Source organism: Sarcophilus harrisii, chromosome 3 (genome assembly GCF_902635505.1).
Source record: "Sarcophilus harrisii chromosome 3, mSarHar1.11, whole genome shotgun sequence".
In the NCBI taxonomy this organism is placed as follows: domain Eukaryota; kingdom Metazoa; phylum Chordata; class Mammalia; order Dasyuromorphia; family Dasyuridae; genus Sarcophilus; species Sarcophilus harrisii.
Genome location: NC_045428.1, coordinates 227,139,847 through 227,164,132, shown reverse-complemented (window position 1 = coordinate 227,164,132; position 24,286 = coordinate 227,139,847). Strand labels below are relative to the sequence as shown.

Genomic DNA, 24,286 nt, shown 5'->3' with positions numbered 1-24,286 from the left:
AGTCTAAACTTTAGTTTGTGAGTTTGATTTTATTTACTTTTATAGAACTACTACTGAGTTTTGAACAACTTCTGCTATTAGGATTTTTGTCTGAAGCCTTAATCTATTGAGTTGGTTAGACATTCTTCACAGGCAAGTTTGTTAGGGTCCTAATTTTTTCAATCATAATTTCTATCAGTGTATTTGGTTTATTCAGTTTGAACTTGCTACACTAAGAATAAATTTCAAGAAAAGTTGTTTATATCATTAGTAATAGATCTTTGCTATGGCAAGCACCACATGGTAGAAATTACTTTGTTTTGTTTGTAGCCTGTGCATTCTGCTTTATCCTTCAATTTTGCATTACCCTTTTTTAGGGTAGCCTGAATGAAAGCTTTTCTTGAAACTCATTACATAGCTAGCTCTCTCTCTCTCTCTCTCTCTCTCTCTCTCTCTCTCTCTCTCTCAAACTTGGACTCTTTCTTTCTCTCTCTCTAATTTTTTTATGTTAATTTTACAGATCCTTCTGCCGAGGAATTGAGGAAGCTAATGATGTTACATGGAGGCCAGTACCATGTATATTATTCCAGATCCAAAACAACACATATTATTGCCACAAATCTTACTAATGCCAAAATAAGAGAACTAAAAGGTGAAAAAGTTATTAGACCTGAATGGATTGTGGAAAGGTAAGCCAAACTCCTCTTATGCAATTTGTCTTTCACTATGTGGTTTAGAAAACAACTTATCACCTCCAGTAATGTGGGTAATTACTTAGTTACAGATTTAGAAACTGATAATTGAATAGTTTTGTTAAACTAGAGTTACAATAATTATGGGACCATGGTTATCTTGCATGTTTTAATAAGAAAACCAGTGTGCATGATTTCTTTTTAAAGTACATAGATTACTTAAAGTTGAAGTATGAAAGCTGCTTCTATATTTTTATAAATGTAAATTGAATATTCTTTCATAATAAATAGATGATATATCCTTTATAGGACAATTAATTTTTAGCATGCTATGGCTAACAGGAAAGTGTCTTTTCTTCCTGTCTACTTTTGCTTTTTGATATTTTGCAAATATACCTGGTATATTGATGGTGATGTTTTATTGTTTTGTCTTTTATTTATGATCTCTCCTGAAAGTTGGAATTTTGAGCTCTTTCAGCCCTTTGTGGTTTCAGGTATCTTTGATTTTATGGTATTTAATATAACCAAAATAAAACATCAACTGTAATTTGTTATGTGATAGAGTTTTTCTGTCTTCTTATCCTAGATATTTTTTATTGCATTGGGGTGTATGTCTCCAAAAGAAAGACAGACATGTCTTATGTCATTGACATTCTAAATCATATCTCATTTTTGTCATTTGACCAACTATTACACCTTTGGTCCTTTTTAGTTTGTCTCCCAACAACAATTCTAAAGCTATTCACGACCTGCAGGAGGTAGAAATCAAACAGATATCTAATTCTAACTTATAAATATATATATATATATATATATATATATATATATATATATACTGTTTAAATCTACATAGGAAAGGGAGAGATGGCTCCACACATTCACAACATACATTTCTCCCTTCTTAACCTCTTTGTGCATTGATAGTTGATTTCAGAATTCAGTTGACAATAGAATTAAGGGGAGATGGAGGTAAGGATATTGTGCCAGAAAAATTAATTGAAACTTGCTATGGAATAAGATAGGTGAATAGTTCAGATCTTTTAGTATTAAATTAGATTCTTTTGTTACAATTTGTGAAAGGATTCTGTTATGCTATTATTTTTTCTAAAGAAAAAATTATTATTGTAGGTTAGTTTTTTTAACAGTAGGAAATAGGCTTTAGAATGGTAATTATTGCCATAATGGGATTTTTACTTGTGTCTTGCTTTTGTAAAGTTTTCCTAAATTTGGTTGTATTTGTTTGAATAAAGTTTCATCAATGGTTGAGAGATAAGTAATGGAAATAATAATAACAATAAAGTAGAATTATATAGCACTTTAAAGTTTGCCAAGCAAATATCATTTTATTTGATCCTCACAACAATTTTTTTTTTTGGGGGGGGGTAGGTGTTATTATTCCTGTTTTATAGATGAAGGAAACAGTTAAAAGTTATAAAGTAAAAATTAAGTGACTTGCCATGGGACACACAATAAGCATTTGGGACCAAATTTGAGTCCAGAACTTAATATTTCCATGCCTAGCATTCTATCCACTGTTTACTTAGTTACTTGGAATTGGCATAAATATAGATTTGTTTTGGTAGAATCTGCTAGATAAATAAAACCGGAATTAAATCTTGTCAGGATAGATGACAATAAGAGTTTAAATGTTTCTGAATAATAGTGTTTATATAATTTTTTATAAATCAAAAGATATCTTAATTCTAGGAAAACTTGTGCTCTGGTAAATTATTTTTGTAAAGAATCTCTTTGCAATTAGTTCCCTTATCTTTTCTATAAATTTTAATTTATAGAAATTGTCTTAAATATCTTATGTCTTAAAACATGTCTTAATTAGAATTATTTCTATTTAAGAAGAGAACCTTTCTAAAGTCCTTCTAAAGAGGATAAAAAAGTAACCCCTACACACATTTTTTTCCTTGAAAACATAATTTACAAAGATGATTTCTCAGATGCTTTTGTCCTGAAATAAAGTATTAAAATTTGTCATCAGCAGTGGTGGTCGGTATGAGTGGTACTTTACTATTCTGACTTCAAGTTAATAATTTCTTTTAACTGTTATAATTTTAGACTTGGGGGGGGGGGAACCTTGTCATCTTTGAAGCCATTTGTCTTGTGTTACAAGAGGGAATTTAAATTGCTTGTCTCATTTCATGAAGACTTAATAAAAATCAGATTGAGAACTCATATGTATGAAATTATGATATTTATCATTGTATGCTAGGGAGACTGTCAGACACTTGTCTTTTACCATTGAAAATATCCTTAGTAATTTATTTATTCCTGGGGTATAATAATTAAGTAAAAGAAAGATAAACATGGCTTAAAGAAATACTTTGTTTCATTTCAATTCAGTCCAATTCTGCCATTTTAAGATGTTTCAGAATGCCTCTTGTATCCCTCGAATCTTGTTCAGCATGTGTCCCTTGTACACCATAAAAGGATAGACTGAAACTGCACAAGTTTTCAGGTCTGCTTCATAGTTGTGTGGGAAAAAAAACAGATGACATTTGAAGGGTTTGCAAAGAGAACTACAGGAAACAAGTGAATAACTAGATTTTTAGGGTGAAAGTAGTATATGAATAATTAGTTTTGCAACTCACACCCATGTTGCAATTTGGAATTTTTAAATCATTTTTCCCCTGAGATATCTGTTTAGATTAATGAAAAGTCATTGAAATTCTATATTTCTTATGGGGCCTATTTTTGATTCATGATATTGTAAATATTTGGTTATCATCAAATTTGAAATGGATCAAAGATTTAAAAAAAAACAAAACTCTACATTGAAACTTCAGTGTATTACTTTTATTGCTAGACTTCAGAGTTGACTAGTATCTCCTCAGAGTAGATTTAATTGCTAAAATGTAGAGAAAAATCATCAGGCAGTTTCTGTGTTAAGGAAATCTCACAGCATTTTGAGACATTAGTGAGACACTTAATAGTGATAATTAATATTTATTGAACGTTTTAATGTGGTGAGAGTTTTTAAAGAATGTGTGACATGTGTGACATTAGACTTTTCCCTGTGACTTTAAATGTTAAAGTAGCATTATCCTATTAGATTGTCAGCTCTTTAAAGAGTGACAGTTGTCTTTTTTACATGTTTTTAATTTTGAGAATATCTATTGCATTGCATTTAAGGACATACTTAATAAATACATTTATGGAATGGATAAAACATCTCTCACAAAATGTACCAAAAGGGCAAAATAGTGCATTCCTTATGATTTGTTATTTGTTTTCTGTTTTTATCTTCTAGTTTTCTTATGTAAGAGATGGACAATGAAAACTTAGGAGTGGGCTGCAATTTGAAAAAATTGAGGACCCATACCTTTTTCTGGGAACATTTTATGATATAGTATCTGGGGAATGGAAAATGCTTTCTTTCATATTGATTTTATCCTTCTTTTCAAACATAGTATTGAAGCTATGAAGATTGAAATCCTTTAAACCACTGGCATAATTTTTACTCAATTTTTTTTCTAGTCCACTTTATAACTAATCTTTTCAGATCATCATACTTTTAAAGTAAAGTAAGTTGTATTTTTGTATGGGTAGCACATTATGTTATGTGTTATGGTAAGACTGTATAGGTCTGAGACACAGAAAATAAAGGAAGAACCATGTCATAACAAAAGCAAGTGATAAAATGCCTCTCAGATTTTATAAAATATATTAATTTGCCAAATATTAGACTTAACTTTTGCTTCTTTTTTATTTCAGTATTAAAGCTGGCCGTCTCTTGTCATACATTCCATATCAACTCTATACCAAGCAGTCCAGTGTTCAGAAAAGTCTCAACTTTAATCCCATATGCAAGCCTGAGGATCCCATGCCAGGTCCAAGCAATATAGCGATAGAGCTCAACAACAGGGTGTAAGTGTTTCTAGGCTGGCAGCACTGCACAAAGCTGGGGTCTGCCAGTAGTAGTGTATGGTTTTGGTTCCTAATGTGTACTATAGGTATGGTGCTAATTGTCCACAAGTAATCAAATGAAAACATAGAGTCTGGATATTTTTATGAGTTAGCAGTTTTAAAGAATTATGTTGAAAAATTCATATTAAGTATGGGATAGCCAGATTTGTAAAATTTACAATATATTTTCATAGAAAACAAAACAAGATAATAATGAAGATTTTCTTAAATCAGTTTTGAAAAAAGTTAAATTTAAAATTTAATTATTATATAGAAATTTGGGTAGCATTACCTAAAAAAAAGATATTCAATCAAATTGCAATGATTAGTATGACTAAAACCAGCAATTCTTTTCAGTGTACCCCAAATACTAAAAAGTAGGACAAATTTGAACCAATGAGAATTTGATCCTAAATATAGATCTTAACTGTATTTTGAGAAATTGTGGAAGGTGTTTTTTTTTTTTAATTGTCCAATTGGGGTAAGCTTGTTGGTGTAGTAGATAACACTAGTCAGGATGACCTGAGTTCAAATCTGGCCTCAGACATTTTAACACTTTCTGTCTGTGTAATCCTGGGCAAGTCATTTAACTCTAATTGCCTCGGCAAAAGAAGAAAAAAGTTCCAATTGGTATGGTATATAAATTCTTAATATATTTGCAGCATTTCCCAATTTACCCAAAAAAATAAATAAATAAATAAATAAAATTCCAGGAAAACTACTGTGAAAACAATCATTTTCCTAGCCAATTTCTAGCTTTATGAATTTAGACCAATCACTGGACCCTTTTGGTTCTGTACTTAATTGATCAATTAAATGAAAAACATAAAAGATCACTTCCTTTACAGGTGTGTGTGTGTGTGTGTGTGTGTACACAAATGAGAGCATTTTTCTATTGTCTACAAATGCATATTACAGATGCTGAGAAATTAATATTAAATATGCCATATAGTATGTCATACTGTGTTCCAAGGCCCATAATTATGCTTTGGTAAGTAAACTTTAAGTAATTTACCAGGATTATAGATTTAGAGTTGTAGATCTCATCTAATTTAACCTCCTTATTTGATATGCAGGTGAGTAAATTGAAGTTTTGAGAAGGAAAATGAGTCCATCAAGGCTACACAAGTGGTCAACAGTATTGATATTGGGCCCAGGGCCTCTCCTACCAGAGCTTACTCTCCTCCTTCAGATTGCTCTTTCTTAGGAAATGAAAGAAATAAGAGATAATACAGAGTAGAGTGTAGGCCATGAGAAGACTGATAGAGTGTTATGAAATTAAATGAGTGATCAGTGGAGAGTTCAGGAAAAACCTCACAGAAAAAAATGACATATGGTCTGAATATTGAAAAAATAAGTACAAATCAGCCTTAAGACAATGGGAAGAAAGAATGGAGAGCATTTCGGGTTTAGGAATTGTCTCCAGAATAGTTAGTTATCTTATCTCTCTTCTCCCTTCACACCATCACCACCACCACTACTACCCCCACCCTTCAAGTTCTTTACTCTTGATAGAACATCCTGATGATGGATCATCATCTGCATCTTCTCCAATCTTTCTTAACCTGCCTGTTAAATAGATATTTCTAAAACAGTGTACATCATAATCTTATCATTCTCTCACTCAAGAAGCTCTATGGTTTCTATTCATATTGTCTATATTCCTTGGCATTTAAAAGTCTTTATAATCTGATACCAAACCTGTTTTTCCAGACTGACTTCCTATTATTCCCTTCCTCTTGGGCAGTCTACTTTCTAATTGAACTAGCCTACTTGCTATTTAGTGTAGAGGACATTATATTTCCTTTTGCATGTTTAGAATCAATGCTTTTCTTCCTTATCTCTTGCCCTGTAAAAATCTCCCAGCTTTTTTTCAATTGGATTTCATTAGAATAAATTTCCTTAAAAGCTATGTTAATGATATAAAATTTCTTTATTTACTTTGCCTACTGCTTATTCCTTGAAAAAATTATTTTCAATTTATCACAAGGAATGAAATAACCCATTTGTTTAAAAAAAAAAAGTTTCATATTTATATTATCCTTTAAAGTTTACAAAGTTTTTTTCAATACAAACTGTTTGAGGTTGGTCATGCTATCATTTTTATCCTCATTTTACATGTAGGGAAGCTGAGTGATTTGTCCAGGGTCACTTACTACATGATATGCATAAGAGGATGTAGTGGTTTATATCGATAAGAAAAAAGTATGAAATACTTTTTAGTAATTTTCTATTTCCATTTTAGAAATCAGATAATCAAGAAGTATGAGACAGAAAATGAGATCAAAATCAATGGAATGAACAGTTGGAATGAAGAAGATACAAGTGATGATTTTACGCTTATGGAGCTGGAGCAGATTTTTCCTGGAAAGAAACAAAATGGAATTCAGCATCCTGGAGACAATACTTCAGTTCTCAATGGACATACTCTCAGCTCTAATGGTGCCTTAAAGACTAAGGATTGCTTGGTGCCCTCGGGCCACAGTGTTGCAGATAGGCTTTCTCCAGGCCCTTTGTCTGAGGAGAAGACTGAAAAAGGCAACATTGATTTTAGAGACTGCCCTATGCAGCAGTTGCATCAAAGCAACAGAAACATAGACATTTTGTGGAATCCACACAGGACTATGAGTAATTCATTCTCATCGTCACCTTTGCACAGTCATACTAAAATAAATGGTGCTCACCACTCCACTGTTCAGGGGCCTTCAAGCACAAAAAGCACTTCTTCAGTACCTGCTGTTAGCAAGGCAGCTTCCTCAGAGCTGTCCAAACCTTCAGACTGCAATTTTATTTCAGACTTTTATTCTCATTCAAGACTGCATCACATATCAATGTGGAAGTGTGAATTGACTGAGTTTGTTAACACCTTACAGAGACAAAGTAGTGGTGTCTTTCCAGGAAGGGAAAAATTAAAAAAAATGAAAGCAAGCAGGTCTGCCCTTATAATAACTGATGCAGGTAGATACTTGTTGAAGACCTTTTTTTTCTTAAAGGATAATATTTGATAATTCTCATGTGGAAGCTGAAATATCATACCTGATTAAGATGCACAAGATCATCAGGTCATATAATTCATGGTAGAAATAATTATCAATTGTTAAAATAGTCTTTTAAAATTTAATGTAAATTAAAACAGAAATATAAGAGTTGTCTAGTAATTTTAACAGTTTGAATTTTGAGAAGTTATTTACGCATAAATTTATTGAACAAGTTTTAGGTTCTGGTCTACATAAAATATGGTACATGTACATATGAGAATGACATTGATTCCATATAAAAACTATATAAATTGCTAGGCATGAAAATTAGAATCTGAATGAATTTCAAGGAACTTAGAAAACTAGTTTGATATATAGCAGCTTTTTGTTTTGTTTTATTAAAGCTTTTTATTTTTCAAAACATATGCATGGATAATTCTTCAATATTAACCCTTGTAGAACCTTGTGTTCCAATTCCCCCCCATCCTTTATCCTCTCCCCCAAATGGCAAGTAGTCCAATATATGTTAAACATGGTAGAAATATGTTAAATCCAATATATTATAGCAGCTTTTTAAAAGGTACTTGTATCTATAGAGAACTTTTGAGAATTAACTTCTTTTTTTCAGTTAGAAATATAATAGCTAAATTCTTTATAAATTTTCATTTTATTTTTTACTTAGTATTTATATTCCATAGATAAAAAGTCCATTAACTATAAATTATAGAAAGGTAACAAGATTCATAAATAAAGGATTTTGGAAAAATTCATCTTGTCTTCTGTTATAGGACACTATTTGGTTTTAATTAATGGAGCTGCTTTTAATTAGTCTGTTCTCTGCCTTTTCCTTATTCTACTTAAACTTTAATATTTGAAATACTTCAGAATAGAATTATGATAGATTCTCACATTGCCTTGGTCTTTTTTACTCATTTTAAATTTGAAAGATTAAGGGGGGATATTATAATTTAATTTTGTGATTGAAAAAAAAAATAGAGGAAATTGGCACTTTTTTACTTTATAGATAGGTTTTATGGGTTAAAAATTAATTATCCAGTAGCCATTCTGTTAAAGATGAGCTTCTGTTAAATTTTCTTTGGCTGGCTCTAGGTTGTTTCTTATACATGAAGACTTTTTAGCTTGACAGAATCTATTTTGCCTTGTCTTCTTCCTCCTGCAACTCTCACATTGTCAGATAATTCAAGTTTGTCTTCATTCCTTGATGAAGTGTCAGAGTAGGACCTAATAACATTTATGCTTCATACACTGACATATTTGGTAGATAATTGTTGACTTATTGAACCTCATACAATGACATACATTATGAAACTTTAAATTTTGAATCTTTTTAAAAAACATATCTATTTGTGAATGTTAATATGTAGTTCCTCATAATAGTAATCTAATATAGAGAATTAACTTTTGTGAAATTTAAATATTTTCTCTCTAGATAGATATATAATTTTACTCAATTAGCTATAGTAAGATTTTACAATATAAATTAAGAAAATACAAATAATATTTAGAGATTGTACTAAAAAGAAACTTTTTTTCTCATGTTTTGACATCTAACCTATTGTTTAAACTGAGACAGAATCTGGCATGATTTCATGGGCATAAGGAATTCTTGGATGAGTAAACTCTCCATGAAAGTCGGGTTAGCATCTTTTTTGGGTTCTAATGGTCTTAAAGAATTGCCTAGAACACTGAGAGGATTTGTGCCTTTCTCAGGGTCATATTGCCAGTGTGTGTCAGAGGTCTCAAAGCTAGCCTTTTCTTCCTTCTCTGGGCTATACCTCTGCTGGCTCTTTATTTTTGATAAATAAAAAGGCTTTAATTTTTGAGGCTGGAAAATTTTTCATTGTGAGTCTTGTTTAACAACTCTTTGAATTTTTAGACCCTTTTATTTAGTAGATAAGTTTTTTGAAACTATAAAATTAGATATAACATTTTTTTTCTTTAATTATAGGCAATATGTCTGTATTGAATCCATCCAGACATCAGAGCTGTATAATGCATGTTGATATGGATTGCTTCTTTGTGTCAGTGGGTATCCGAAATAGACCAGATCTCAAAGGTAAGTATTCTTGGTTGACTCATTATTAAAAATACTTGACTAGTGAGATAATTTTTAATTGTATGTTTCCTCTGACTCCTTTTTCCCAGTATTTTAGTTTTCAACTTGGTTTCTTTGTATGTGTGTATGTGTGTGTTTTTTTTTCCCTCAAGAAAGGTGTGCAGGGAATAGAAGGTTGCTCACATACCGTGGGTACCTTTTCTTTTTGGCAGAAAAGGAAATGATGGAAATTTGGATTTTACTTGTCACATTTCTTAGTTAGAATAAGACCTGTTTCTGGATTTGTTATGTTATCGTGTTATGGATATTTTGTTCATAGCAAGGGAGTGCAGCCTGTATTTAAGAGGTATCCTATGTTGGATTAATACAATAAAACCTGGAAAATTATATTTGGAGTATAAGTAATTAGACTCTGTCAGATTTTTTTATAACAGTTATAAATGATTATAACTAGTCAAACCTTCATAGCTAAGAGGCTTTTACAACCTTTGTTATACAAGATTTGACTAACTTTTAATATTTTTTTCTTTTAAATATTTCAAAAACATTAATAAGAATTTATGTCTGCCATCCCTCATGTCCCCTCCCCCCTAAAGGACATAAAAATCTTATAATAAACAAGTTAAGAAAAATGAATGTACATATTGGCTATATTCAAAAAATGTGTCTCAGTGTGCATATTAGATAGCCATCTTCATTATCAGTCTTCTGACATCTGACTTGATTGGCGTTCTTAAGTTTTTTGAAAATTGTTTTTATGCTGTCAGTATGCAGTATAAATTTTTTTTTTAGTTTTGCTCATTTTATTCTGTATCAGATTATACAGATCTTTTCAGGTTTCTCTGAAATCATTCCCTTCATTAGAATTGTACAATACGTATCAACCAAACACTAGAGATGAAATCTGAAATGTTAAATAGCTAAAGTTGGCCCATAAATAAAGGTTCCAGTGTGCTTTGATATATAAAATATTAGTGAATGTTCCATGCTGTTTTTTAAGAATATTGTGATTAACTTTCTTTTTATCACTTAAAAGACAAAATAGCACATAAAAATAATATAACTTCAGTAATCATTTTGATCTATTGGTAAAATGGGGGCTCAAAATAGGATCCTTGCACATGTAGTGGCATTCCCTTTAGCATAAACAGAAGGTCTCAAATGTGATCCTTTTTTATGTTATTCATTCCTTCATCATATTGCTCTGTTGCATATGGAATTTTAATTTCTAAAAACATTCTTGTTAAATCGTTGTTTTGTCAGTGATTTGCTATTTTCTTCTACATAATGTAGAATTCAAGCTCATTGGGAGTAGTTATTTCATTCCTTGTTTTTATCGAACATAGCACAGTATCTAGCACAGAGTAGTCACTTAACAAATATTTGTTGAACAGTTTGAATACATATATAAAATATAAAACTCAAGCATGCTTTTTAAAACACCTTTATAGGTTTTTCCTTTTAGCATATTGAATATTTTAAAGGAAATTTTGCATAATTTATAAATAATTAATTTTTTTTCATCTTCAGGAAAGCCAGTAGCTGTTACAAGTAACAGAGGTACAGGAAGGGCACCCTTACGCCCTGGAGCTAATCCCCAGCTGGAATGGCAGTATTACCAGAATAAAATACTGAAAGGCAAAGCAGGTACAGATAATAAGCCCACTTTGAAGTTACTGTGCTGCTGCTGAAGAATTATGTTGTATTTTTTGATGTTGTTTTGGTTGAAATGTAAGAACATAGTTAAGGACAATTGTATTCAGATGATTTTTTTTTTTTTAAATCAAGTCTTGACATTTCAGAACAAAGTAATATCTGACAAAAATAAGTGAGTAACCTATACGAAATATATGTCAGAAATGATAGTATATTAATTTATGAATTTTTATTTCTCTGGAAAGTGAAACACATTTTAAAAACTGGAATTAGTTTGCTTTATACTCAGCATGAAAAAATTTAATTTTGCAAAAATGACTTTTTTCTAAAGTTTGTAACATAAGTTGTTTGATTTATATCACAGAAAAGATAGAAAAATAATTTGAAGTTAATAAAAGCATTTTTCAAGGAAATGAGAGAATAGTTTAAAATTTTAATTTTTTTTTTTTTTAGTTAGGCTTAAACTTGTCCAGAGGTATGAATTTTTTTTACCCATACAATTAAAAGTACTAGCATTATGGGTCTAGGTTATCTTCATAACTGTCATTTATGAAATTATTTCCTGTGGCAAATGTGTATAATATTTTCTTGTTGTAGGATGGAATGTAATATAACCAAGTGGCAGTATTAAGTGCTTTGAGACTTTTTAGTTGTGGATATTAATGTACCATATATTTTTTAAAAGGCATTTTTGTTATTTATTTTTTCTTTCTAAATGAATTTGTCAAAGAGCTAATATATGAATGCATTTAGCAGTTAGTATAGGCTTTTCACTTGATATGTGGAAAACTTCTTATATTCTTGTTTTGGATTTGGTGCCTTTCTGATTGATATTTATAGTGTGTTTAGAAGTTAGATTAATTATGAACTTAAATTTCTATAAGGGGAATAATTTATGCTCTTTTCTTAGTGTTTTGGCCTTGTTGCTTTTTAGGAGTAAAAGTTTGAATTCATTGAAAACTAAGCAGTTAATCTTAAGAGGAAACAAATGGGAAAGTAGTTGGATAACTTGAGCAGCCTTATACCCTGGTAGTAGCCTTTTTTGTTGATGGTAGTCATCTTTGGATGTTTCATAAAAAATACTAGACAATATATTTATAAATGTATTTTCTAAGTGTTTCAAATGGATCTCTGTATGTAAGAGTGTAACATCATCAGGCAAAATTCTAGGAGTGCTTTTAGATTTCTTTTGTAGATTGTTGTGCTGTGATATTCAGCTATTTGGATTGTTTCTTAATTGTTTGGTAGTATGATGTGGAGTTTTTCTTTAATGGTATAGTTTCTCTATGGTATTTGGTATGAGATAAGGAAGCTTTTTTGTTTCTCTTTGGTATTTCGTATGAGGGGAGAGAGTAATTTTAGGATGTGGAAAAGTGAACAGAAGTAAACATAGCTGAAAGAAAATTGAATATTAAAGTAGCATCTCTTCTATTATTTGTGTATAAGATTACCCTTATGGGTAATCTTCACTTCTGGCTCAAGTGCACCTTTCTTATTTCAGGATGTCTTTGTCTAGAACTTTATAATCGGTGTATCCATTCTCAGTGAGAAGCCAAGAGATAGTTCTCTTTTTTCTTTCTTTCTTCCCTATACCGCTTGACTATGCATAGTTTTCTGAAAAGGCAGTTGGTTTTCTGGCTATCTTTATTAAGGTAGCTAAAGGTTTGTTATCACACTTTAGAGAACTTTTAAATTCACTTTCCCTTTCCTCACCTTAAAATCCATAGAATCTAAAGAGACAAATGTCAAAAGAAAATTATATTATACTTAACATCTAAAAGTTAGCATAGATTGTTCCTTAACAGGGAGTAGAGAATGTCATTTAGTATCTATTCATTACTTTTTTAAAGATATAATTTAATAAAACAATTCTACATTAAGAACCTGAATATAAACTTCCATGTATACTATAACCGGATATTATTTATTTTATGGCATTGCCATCCAAACAAATTCATTTTTTTTTAATGTGTTGCTATACACAAAATGAATAGGCTTATTACCTTATTGTAAGGTTCCATTACAAATAAATCCATGCGTAGAACACTTACTTCATTTGTCCAGTGCTTCATATACCTTTTTCCAGACAGTTTTTTTTATCTTTTTTGCCTGAAGCTTAATTTTAAAAATATCATCATTTTAAAAAGTACTTGTAGAGAAACAGTATTAGAATTAGATGGCTCCAACTATCTACAAACTTTTTTTTTTAATCCTATTTCAACTTTTTGGCCTGTTTGTTGGTCACAATATTAGGAAAGATAGCATCTTGGATTCTTTGTATAAAAACTTCCAACTTCTTATTAGTCACATTGAAACTCTTTGTCTAACAATTTTGCTAGCAATTTTCATCTATGCCTTCACTTTGAAGCAGCTTCCTGAATGATATGCCGAAGTACCACTTTCATATTGATGGCCTTGATGTTCTGAATCAGTTTAAAGTTCATGATTGGGGCCTTTTATCTTTCCCAGGATTCTCAAGATGCAAATATTTCCTACCCCCTCAGCATCTTCAGTTTTCATTCTAAAGAGCAACAGTTTTTAAACATCGTATTAGTCACAGATTTATTCTCAGCGATTTCTTTTTCACAGACTTGGGTCCTGGCCTCTGATTTCTCCAACCGTTCCTCCACATTCACCATGTGCCCGTCTAGTTTGTCAAGTTTTGATGAGCAGTTCTCTACCTTGCCCTCCAGTGAGGACAGTGTGTCCCTGCATTGCCCTGAATTTCACATGAAGCAACTCTATCAGCTCATGGAGGGATCCACTCTGCTGCGATGTGGAAAATCCAGGTCAGCGAGCCCAGTGAAGATAAACAAGATGGCACTGCATCTCAGGCCAGGGCGTGGGAATGCATGGACCAAAGAAATTGTTCTTCTCATTCTTTACTTTGGGCATGATTTTTCTCTAATTTGAAATTTCAAGTGTCTTTGGGTACTTAGTAAGGCTTCCAAATATAACAAATGATTTTTAAAAAACAAACAAATTTTAGGTACATAAATTAGTAAGAGTACTTTTGAAAAGAAGCTGGTCACCTGGTTAGGCTCTATTCACATGTTGCAATGCTTTTTCGGCTTAGTGGTCCCGCTCTGACCTGATAGTTTTGTATTTCTTATAGAATTTCAGCTTAGAGTCATAGAACATTAAAACTTTTCTTTAGTTTTAAGATCCTTCAGAACTTTGTACATTTTGCACTGTAAGAGGCTGTATAAAATTGGAAGAATATAGCTTACATTAGTGTAGTGTACATGAGGTCATAGCTCAAACTCCATAGTATTTGTTTCTTCTTAAACAGGTCCAGATTCCATTGAGATTTGGGAACTGAAAGTTTGATTGGAGTTTATTCTCTGTATGTATGTATGTCCTTGTGTGTGTTTGTATTCAGTAAATACTTGAAATTGGTTTAGTGAGTTGTGGGGAAAGTAGTTATTGTATTCTGAGAAGTTGTTGAATGTCACTAAGCCTTGGTTTTGTCAGGTTTTTAGGCTGGCTAGTTTTTCGTGTAACAAAATTTGTGAATTAAACAGCAAAAAATAGTTCATTTGTAAGTTGTAGTGATCTCAAAATAGGATTTGAGGAGTTAGCAGATGTTATGTCTTTAGGTCTTGTTTTACCATCTAATGTTATATTTGTTTATAGTAGCATAGACATGGTGGAGAGTGTGTTTTGTAGAATGTGCAATGTGTTTTTTTTTTTACAGCAGGCACTTCTTGAAACCTATTAATAGCATCCTGGGAGACCTATAACTGAAGCTGTTTTCTCTGCTGTCTATTTCTGAATTACTAGTGAAGCTGAAGGTTGTAAAGGAAGTGAAATGGCAAGCAGCCAGGAAGCTTTAGATTTTCTCCTTTTATGTAGTTGTGTGTGTGTGTGTGTGTGTGTGTGTATGTGTACGTGTGTGTGCATGCCTTCTTTTATTTTGCTCTTGCTATTTAGTGAAGTGTGTGTGTGTGTGTGTGTGTGTGTGTGTAAAATATATATATATATATATATATTTGGTTTTTCGATCAAGGGACAATTGGTGAATTTGTAGGCCCATTAGCCAAAATCTACCAGGGTCTACTCTGAATGTCTAATTTTCCTCTAACCCTAAATGTTAATTGAATACAAATGGTTAACTGCCACAGATATAGTTATATTGTTATTTTAGTTGATATTTTATTGTAATATTTAAGCTGGAGTAGGCTTAGGGGGTAGAAGGAGGGACTAAAATAATACGAAAAATTTTAGCAAGTATTTAGCAAGTACTATATCAAAAGGATAATATTTATTAATTATGTTACTATTTTACTATAGTATTAGGAAACATACTGTAGGAAGCTTATTGTTTCCTTGGATTAAAACTTGATGTCCTTTGCAGGAGAACTCCTTTTTTAAAGAACTATGTACAGCTGGTTCTACTTCCTGATCTCTGGCCATATGTGTTGATCTCCAGAGATTGTACTAATGAAAGGATATTTTATTTTGTAGCATGTTCTAAAAAACCTCACTGGCTTATGAAACTCTGCATAGTAAATGAGTACTTTTAATTTTATAATAATGACCTATTTTTATTTAACTATAGGATAAGATAGGCAAATAATATTGGAGCACTATATTTTTCCTTATTTATAGTGATATAGCTCTCAGTCGTTGGACTTGCAGTTTGATTTGTTATATATGGTTAAGTGAACGAAATGGAAAACATCATTTTGAACTAAAATCAAGCTTTTCTTACATATGATTATAACAATCTATTATTTTCAAAGCAGATAGAGTTCCTGATGTACCAGATTCATCCCTATTGGATAATCAGGATTCTGCACAAGCAAATGGAATTGACTCTGTTTTATCCAAGGCTGAAATTGCATCTTGTAGTTATGAAGCCAGGTATGTGGAAGTGGAATGTGATGTAAATTGTATGGAAAAATGGATTTATGAAGATAATGATATATGTTCAGTGGTATATTCATTTTAACAAATACTGGCTTTGAGAACTCCGTATCTCCCTTCACTCCTCGATGGCTAGGGCAGTTTTCTAAGATAAGAACATTTTAGAGAAAGATTTATTTTGTCTTAATAAATATTTCTTGCTGGGGATTTCTCCATTGTTGAAGTCAGAGATCTATTGTCCTTTCACCCACTGGTAAAAAAAAAAAAAAAAAAAAAAAAAAAGGCAGAATATTCAGCTGTACCAGTTAATCTATAAATTCTAAAAGTTGTTTTTAAGCAAATTGTCACAGATACATCTGGAAAGGGAACACGTTCTTTTGTCCCCTTTTTCTGAGCTCATCTTTGGAAATTCATTGGAAGCATGGAAGTAGAGACTATAACCTCCTATTGTTGTTTTGAAGGATATATCAGATAATATTTGTAAAGCACTTTAGAAGCCTTGAAGTGCTATTTAAATATTAGCCATTATCAGACAATTAGACACTCTTAGAAATAAGTGGGTTTTTTCCACTTGTGGACAAAAATAAGATATGGTATATTGTAGACCTTAATTCAAATCATGCTCACTCCTGCTCATTTAAGCTATGTATCTTTGAACAAATCACAGAACTTCACTCTATAATCTGAAAACTTGGGTTCATATATCACCTAAATGCATGCTCTTGTGTCTTCCCTAAACTTCACTTTCATCATCTATAAAATGAGGATAATAAAGCCAGTACAGAGCTATAGTATTGTTCTATGAAAAGAGTGCTGAGTTTGCAGTGAGAAATTGTATCACCCTGTTAAATAAGATGATATTTATAAAACAATTCAGAAACCATGAAATGATCCTAGATGCACAATAAATCTTTGCTGGCTTTGGGCAGGTTCTAATAGAACCTGCCCTAACCTAACCTAACCTAATAGGTTAACCCATAATGGTAAAGCTTTGCATATGGTCCTGGCAACTGACTATATGTTTCTTTTGTGATTCAGCCTAATTGAGTTTCTTCACCAGTAGACTGGCAATTTAGTGGTGAATTTCTTTGTCCACTTCCACTACAACTATGTATGCAAAGAATAGAATAGAATGGTACTCAGTTGTAAGTAGCTACCCTTCCACTTCTGCAGTGGTAAAGGAAGAGCATAATGAGAATCCCATAGATTTTAGATTATCTTTAAATATGAAATCAGTTTGTGGTACCACAAATGCAAGTTATATGTCAGTGACAAGGAAGTTCTAAAGTAACTGAATTATGTCCATCTTGAACTCCTTACTATAATTGAAATCAGAAGACAAAAGGAATTTCAAGCTAAATGTAAAGGGAGTTCACAGGTTCTCTTTGCTTAGTCAAGTAAAGAAGTTGGCAGAATTGTTTTTATCATGTATCCACAGGCAACAAGAAACATCATGTAATAGGTCCTTACTCTTTGTATTACAGTGGTCATGCTGAATATTTGAAAGAAGTACATCATGAAGAAAATTATAATTTACTTACCAATCTCTAATTGCAGACAATAAGGAGGTAGAAGAAACCTTTATAAGACATCCATAAGCATACTTTAGATGGTTTTACAGGTTCTTGATAATTACGGTGGTTCTCAAAATTTTTTAGTTTCAGGATCCCTTTACACTCCTAAAAATTATCAAAGATCCTTACTCCTAAATCTTTATCTATAATATTTACTATATTAGAACTTAAAAGTTTTTAGTATTATTATGAAAGTAATTTTTACCTTGCAGGCCTGCCTACTTACTCCATGGGTTCCCTTTTGTACTTTAAAAATTTCTGATTCAGTGTAGGTAAAGGTGAGCATTCCTGATACTTTGAAATATATGTTAGAAAAAGATCAAGAAAATATAGAATGTACAAAATCCTAATAATTGCCTTACCCTTAATGGGCAGAGGTAGGTAGCACCATGGATTGAATGCCCATCATGAAGTCAGGAAGATAACATCTTCCTGAGTTCAAGTCCGGCATCAAACTTAGTAGCTGTGTGACTCTAAGAAAGTCACTTAGTCCTATTTACCCTCATTTCTTCATATGAAAAATGAGGTAATGAAGGAAATGACAAATTATTAAAAGTACTTTGTCAAGAAAACTCCAAATGGAGTCACAAAGAGTTGGAAACAACTAAACAATGTCAAAACATCTTTACCATGTATACTTTCTTAATGATTATGAATGATAGACATTGGACTTGAAAAGCACCTAATAAAATCACCTTCTCCCCTCCAAAAAAATAAATAAATTGGCTATAATCTAATTAGAAGTAACTGGTTACTACTTTGAATCATTTATTAATCAGTTGTCTGCATATAGACTTACAGCAGTTAAAAATGAATACTAAACTAGAATTATTAAAATGAAAAGTAAGTGAAATAGTTAATTTAAATCTAAACTTTTTAATCAAACATGGACACTAAGAAATGTAAACTAATATACAAATAATACACTATGACATAGAACATCAATATTATTTAGGCAAAATTAACTGACATCAAGCACTCCAACACAATAAGGAGTCCAAAAGATCCTAGAAATGAATTCAGCCTATTCATGTTAGACTAAGATAACAGGCAAGAGCAGCACTTTTATAATATAAACTCATGTATAAAATAGTGTGGAGGAGAATGGAAGTACAATGAGACCTCACAAAACATAACCACTAAAGATGAATTCAAGCCTATAGAACATCGTAGAAACACCATAAGATCAAAGCTTTAGAGGTAAAAGGAGAGAGCCCTCTCCTTTTACTGAGAAGAGAAAACTGTGTCTTAAAGATGAGTGATTTGTTCAGTGTCCAAGTAAGCCAAATTTTGCAAAAGGGCATTTGGACAGAAAGACAATGTGGAAGAACTTGAGAATAAAAGATAGAGTAATCGAAAAAATCTGTAAAAACTTTTCTAATAAGTCTTTTTCTCAAGCAATCAGTGAGTTTGGAGCCATTATATTAGAATTCTTAATGTTAAAATTACACATGTGCTTTATGAGGAAATTAAAAAGGCACTAAGTGACATGAGATGGAAAGAACAGCTGAATTAGACAAAGTACACACAGAGGAGGGTAATGTCAGAATCATAATTGTGAGGGCACTGATGTGTTGATTTTCAGGGTAACAGAAAGAAGATATGAAGATACTTGAACAGAATCATAGATCTTTTATTACAGGTAAAAGATAATCTCTACAAAATTCACATCTTTCTGGAATCCCTGAGATTATTGTATACATATATTAAGGATTTTATGAAAAAAAGAACAGGTTGATATCTTACAAAACAATATTGTATATAGCAGATGACTATACAGTGACAGAATTTACAGGATCAGGAAATATAAAATGTCACTGCAATTAATGTCCATGAAGCATTTGATGTAGTGATGTAAATAATACTTTAAAGGCTCTTCATCAAGGCATTTACCAGGACTGTTTAAAAATTAAACAACATTCCTTGAAAAGGGATGATTTTGTTTGCATATTCTCTCATTTATATCTAATGAGACATAAAGCAGTAAGCTGAATACTTGCCAAATTGTTATAAATGATTTTGTGCTCATTGAATGAAGCCCTGATACATTGCAAACCCTCCTAAGTAAGTTTGTAATCATTCAAATAGTTTGGCCTAAATGTCCACAGAGGAAAAATAAAGTAGATGGAGGATATCTGTTATCCAAACTATGATATGCAATTCTATGAAAAATCCACAAAGGTGATTTGTTTGTGTGTATCTGGACTAGATACTGAAATGAACTGGACACAAAATTGAATAGGAACAGAAGGAAGTCTTAATTGCCTTTTGAAAATTATGTGATACTTTTAATGAATCCAGTGTCTGCCTGAAGCTTCTTGATGTTCAATCATTTCAGTTGTATCCAACTCATTGTGATCTTATTTGGGGGCTTTTTCAGCAGAAATATTGGAGTGGTTTGTCATTTCCTTCTCCAGCTCATTTTACAGATGAAGAAACAGGCAAATAGGCTTAAGTAGCTTGCCCAAGGTCACACAGTCAATACGTGTATGGAAGTTATATTTGAACCTAGGAAGGAGACTATTCCTGACTTCTTGGTATTCTATCCTTTGCATTATCTAGCTAAAATAGCCCTTTAATTGATCTACTTGCTTTTGTTTTCTTTCCTCATACCAATACATCTCCCACTCAGCAACGAAAGTGATTTTCCTAAAATTTAGGTCTATTCACTTTAGTCTACTGCTCAATAAACTGTACTGGCTCCCTATTACATCAAAGATCAAATATAAATTCTTCCATTTGATTTTTATAGTATTTTAAAACCTGGCCCGTTTTTAGCTTTTTGGTCTAATTTCACATTTTATTCTTTTCCACAATCTCCAGCAATCTGAACAGCAATCTGTTCTTCTTGTATATGACACTCTTCCCAACTGCATGAGTTTTCATTGACTGTGCCCTGTGAAGAGCTTGGAATGCTCTCCCTCGGTTTCACCTCCTGTTTCTCTTTTAATAATCCTAACAAACACTATCCACTCTAGTCTTTAGTCTTTCTTTGATATTTTTGTTTCATGGCTTTATTTTCATTTAGAGTCTGTAGTTATCAATGCAGGCACTGACATGTTTCTTAAAAACTATGACTAATAGGATGATATCATGTTAATTGCAAAGATTATATAATGAACCACTTAAATATTTGATGTAATTCAAGGAGTGCTGTGCTTCTAGTTAGCAGCTATCTACCTAGGTTTGAATACTGGGTCTGAGTAATATCTTTGTGATCATTTTAACCCATCTGAATCTCTGTTTCCTCAGCTGTACAATAAGAATAACACCTATTCTGTTTATCTCATGGTTTTGTGAGGAGCCTGTGAGATACAGCACCCATAAAGTACTGTGACGGTTTCAGTAACTAGCTAAAATAAAACAATTATGTGAAAATCAGTTAGCTTTTTATTAGCCAGTAAAGTAACACCACAATTAGGGAGTTCTTCATGTTGGAAAAAAGTCAGAAGGGGAAATCCATTCACCAAATTTGATACAACAATCATTTTTTCAATTCTAGATGTTGGATAATCAACAGGCATGACTTACTATGTGGGCTGTAATAGGAGACTGTGGAGAAGGTTTTATCTGAGAGATTGATTCCACTTTTAGCTATGGTCATCTTGAAATGTCATGTGAAGTGATAAAACTAAGGAATAGAGAAAAGGAAAAAAATGTCTAACTGAACCCAAAAGCTGAGTAGGTTGTGTTTTAGACTTGAACACAGGAAGACCTGAGTCCAGACAACTGTAAGCCTGCCTCTGAAACTGGAAGTGTAACCCTAGTATAAGTACTCAACCTTTCTGTCTCTATTTCCTCATCTTTACAATGAGAATAATAATAGCACATACCTCATTGGATTCTTGGGAGGACCAATGAGTCAATATATAAAATACTTTACAAGGGCTATCATTAATATATCTTCCATTCCTACTGGTAAAAAGTAAGTAATGAATACATCTTTTTCCTCCTATTAAGAATCTGTTATTTCCAGTCACATTTGAGTCTTTGTGATCTCATTTAGGGATTTCTGGAGTGGTTTGCCATTTCCTGCTCCAGCTCATTTTACAGATGAGGAAACTGAGGCAAACAGGGTAAGTGACATGCTCAGGATCACATAGCTAGTAAGTGTCTAAGGCCAGATTTGAATGGAAGAAGATGAGTCTTCCTGGCACTCTATCCACTGTGCCACCTAGCTGCTCTTAAAAATTAACTCAGACTTAAGTGACTCTTCTTTAAAATGAAGAGTTAGGATGTTGATCTCCTCCAACCCAAAATCTATGATTCTAAATCTTTTCCTTTCCATTCTTTCTTACTGAGAAAATAAGTATTGTGTATAAAATACTCTTTTAAAATGCCTGGAAATCAATTAGATTTTTCCCCCCAATGTGAGTGTCTATTGATACATGAATATATTTTTTTTTTTACTTGTGGTTGTTTTTTAAAAGAAGGAACACTTTCCATTTATTTAGAGATTGTAACTATCTCTTTTGGTGCTTTTTCATCCCCCCCATCCAAAAAAAAAGTTTTCTTCAGGTCAAATGATATCTTAGCTTCACTAAGTGATCATATTGCTCCCTTATGGCCTTTCAGGTTTCTTTAACATGATTTTGTCATCTAATGCTCCTGTAGTCTTCATTATATTGTTGCATTTACATTCAAATGATTATAACTATACACATATGAATTAGATATGTGTATAAATCCAAGAGTGTTGATTATTTCAGTATTCTATTCAGCTTGTTGTTAAAGAAATCCTATGGCAAATACTTTTTATTATTTTATTATGAGTCTTCGTTCCTGATAATTTTTCTGTTCCAATAATATTACTCTTTTGTGTGATATCATTAAAGAATGGGTTGATTTGAATTTTTAAAATAATTGATTACATAAACATTTCTGATAAAAATCTGTGTAAAGGCAAGAGACTGTCCTAGTGCATTCTATAAAAAATGTTAACAAAATTTAATCTTAAATATTTGAAATGTTATTGTAGAAGTTTTTTTCCTCAATTTCTTTGTGGGGACTTATACTGAATCATTGTGCTTGGCCTTCTGGGTCTTTTCTCTTAAAATTAAATGTTTTGGATTGGTCTGAATAAATAAAACTGTATTTTAATCACATACAGGTAGAATTCTTTGAGTTCTAAATGATCAAAAGCTTCTAGAAGGTCTCTGGTTGTCAGTTCATCTTTTTCTTCAAATACTATACATTTAGAGGTAGACTTAGCTGTTTATTGACTGGATCAGTGACTATATCTGAATATTCACATAATTACTTTTTAATCATATATGCAGCTCCGCAATACTTTGAAACACTATGTGCCTATTTATATATATATTTTTTTTGGTTCCCTACAAATTAATATGATGAAGATTTTGCTCATTATGTACAATTTTGTGTTTATTGGTGGGTGGGTTTTTTTGTTTTGGGGGTTTTTTTGGTAAATGGTCCAAATACTGAAAAGCATTTAGGTAAAATTTAAATTTGATACTTTATCAAATACAATATAATCACTGGAGTTTTTACTAGCGTCTAGAATTAGTCAATTGTGAATTGTGAATGATTAAGTACATCTCTGCTGTAAAGCCTTGTTTTAGGTAGTTTCTTAATCTTTTAAGTCTTTAGAGATAAATGTTTGCTTAGAGGATTCTTAAACAATAAATTCCTACCCTTTGATTTTGATTTCAACAATGTATGGCAAGTTAGTGACCCAGCTAAAGGACAGAGATATGAAATTCAATGGAACCAGCCTTTTCCCTTATAAATTTTTTTTTAAAAATCTCAAACCAATTGCCAAATGTCATTTCTTGCAATGTTATTATAAATATTGTGTGTGGGTCAGCTAGATGGATACTGGATAGAGCATCAGCCCTGGATTCAGGATGACCTGAGTTCAAATCCAGCCTTAGATAGTTACTAGCTGGGCAAGTCACTTAATCCCAACTCCCTGAGCTCCCCCCAAAGCGCACGCACCTGTATGTGTATGTGTGTACACATATAAATAGTTTTAAAGATATAAAGAATAAGACAAAATTTTTAAATGCTACCAGTGTGGGAAATTTGTTTGTCAATGTATATTATAATTTTCTTACTTTTTTATTTTCCAGTCTGCTTGGGAATGAGAGATAGGGAAGATTAAGGATAAGGCACCAAAAAAATATATTTTTTAAGTGGCAAAGTCATTGAAACATTTTCAAAAAGATGAACAGTAAAGAAAATAAAGAAAATTAAAAAAAAAAGAAAGACTAGCAGGGCAACTTTGAAAATTGTTTAGTCCTCTTTTTCCTGTTCTGATGTGTATTAGAAATGGCTGTTTTATTTATTAAGTTCAGAATTTTTTAAAAATGTAAAAAAAAATCATTCAATAAATAGTTCAGAATTGTAAGATGTTTGTTTGTTTTAAATACCTGTTAATTACCTAGGGTAGATATATTAAAATTCTAAATACCTGGTATAAGAAAAAAGCATTTTGGGGATTTTATTTTTATTTATATCTAGAAACACTTAACAGGGGCAACTAAGTGGCACAGTGGATAGAGCACCAGCCCTGAAGTCAGG

The 24,286-nt window shown here is 31.8% G+C and overlaps 1 protein-coding gene across 4 annotated transcripts in view; it reads left to right on the top strand.

The window, feature by feature from the left end:
• The window catches only part of REV1 (REV1 DNA directed polymerase), a 101,081-nt gene that overhangs the window by 52,254 nt on the left and 24,541 nt on the right, over positions 1-24,286 (top strand). For 3 of the 4 annotated variants that reach the window (XM_031959139.1, XM_031959136.1, XM_031959137.1), the window contains 6 exons: positions 500-668; positions 4,398-4,550; positions 6,835-7,547; positions 9,537-9,644; positions 11,175-11,291; positions 16,046-16,166. In XM_031959139.1, the coding sequence (XP_031814999.1) occupies positions 500-668; positions 4,398-4,550; positions 6,835-7,547; positions 9,537-9,644; positions 11,175-11,291; positions 16,046-16,166 (1,381 nt within the window). The remainder of the gene's footprint in view (positions 1-499; positions 669-4,397; positions 4,551-6,834; positions 7,548-9,536; positions 9,645-11,174; positions 11,292-16,045; positions 16,167-24,286) is intronic. The other variant, XM_031959138.1, reaches the window with a different exon arrangement.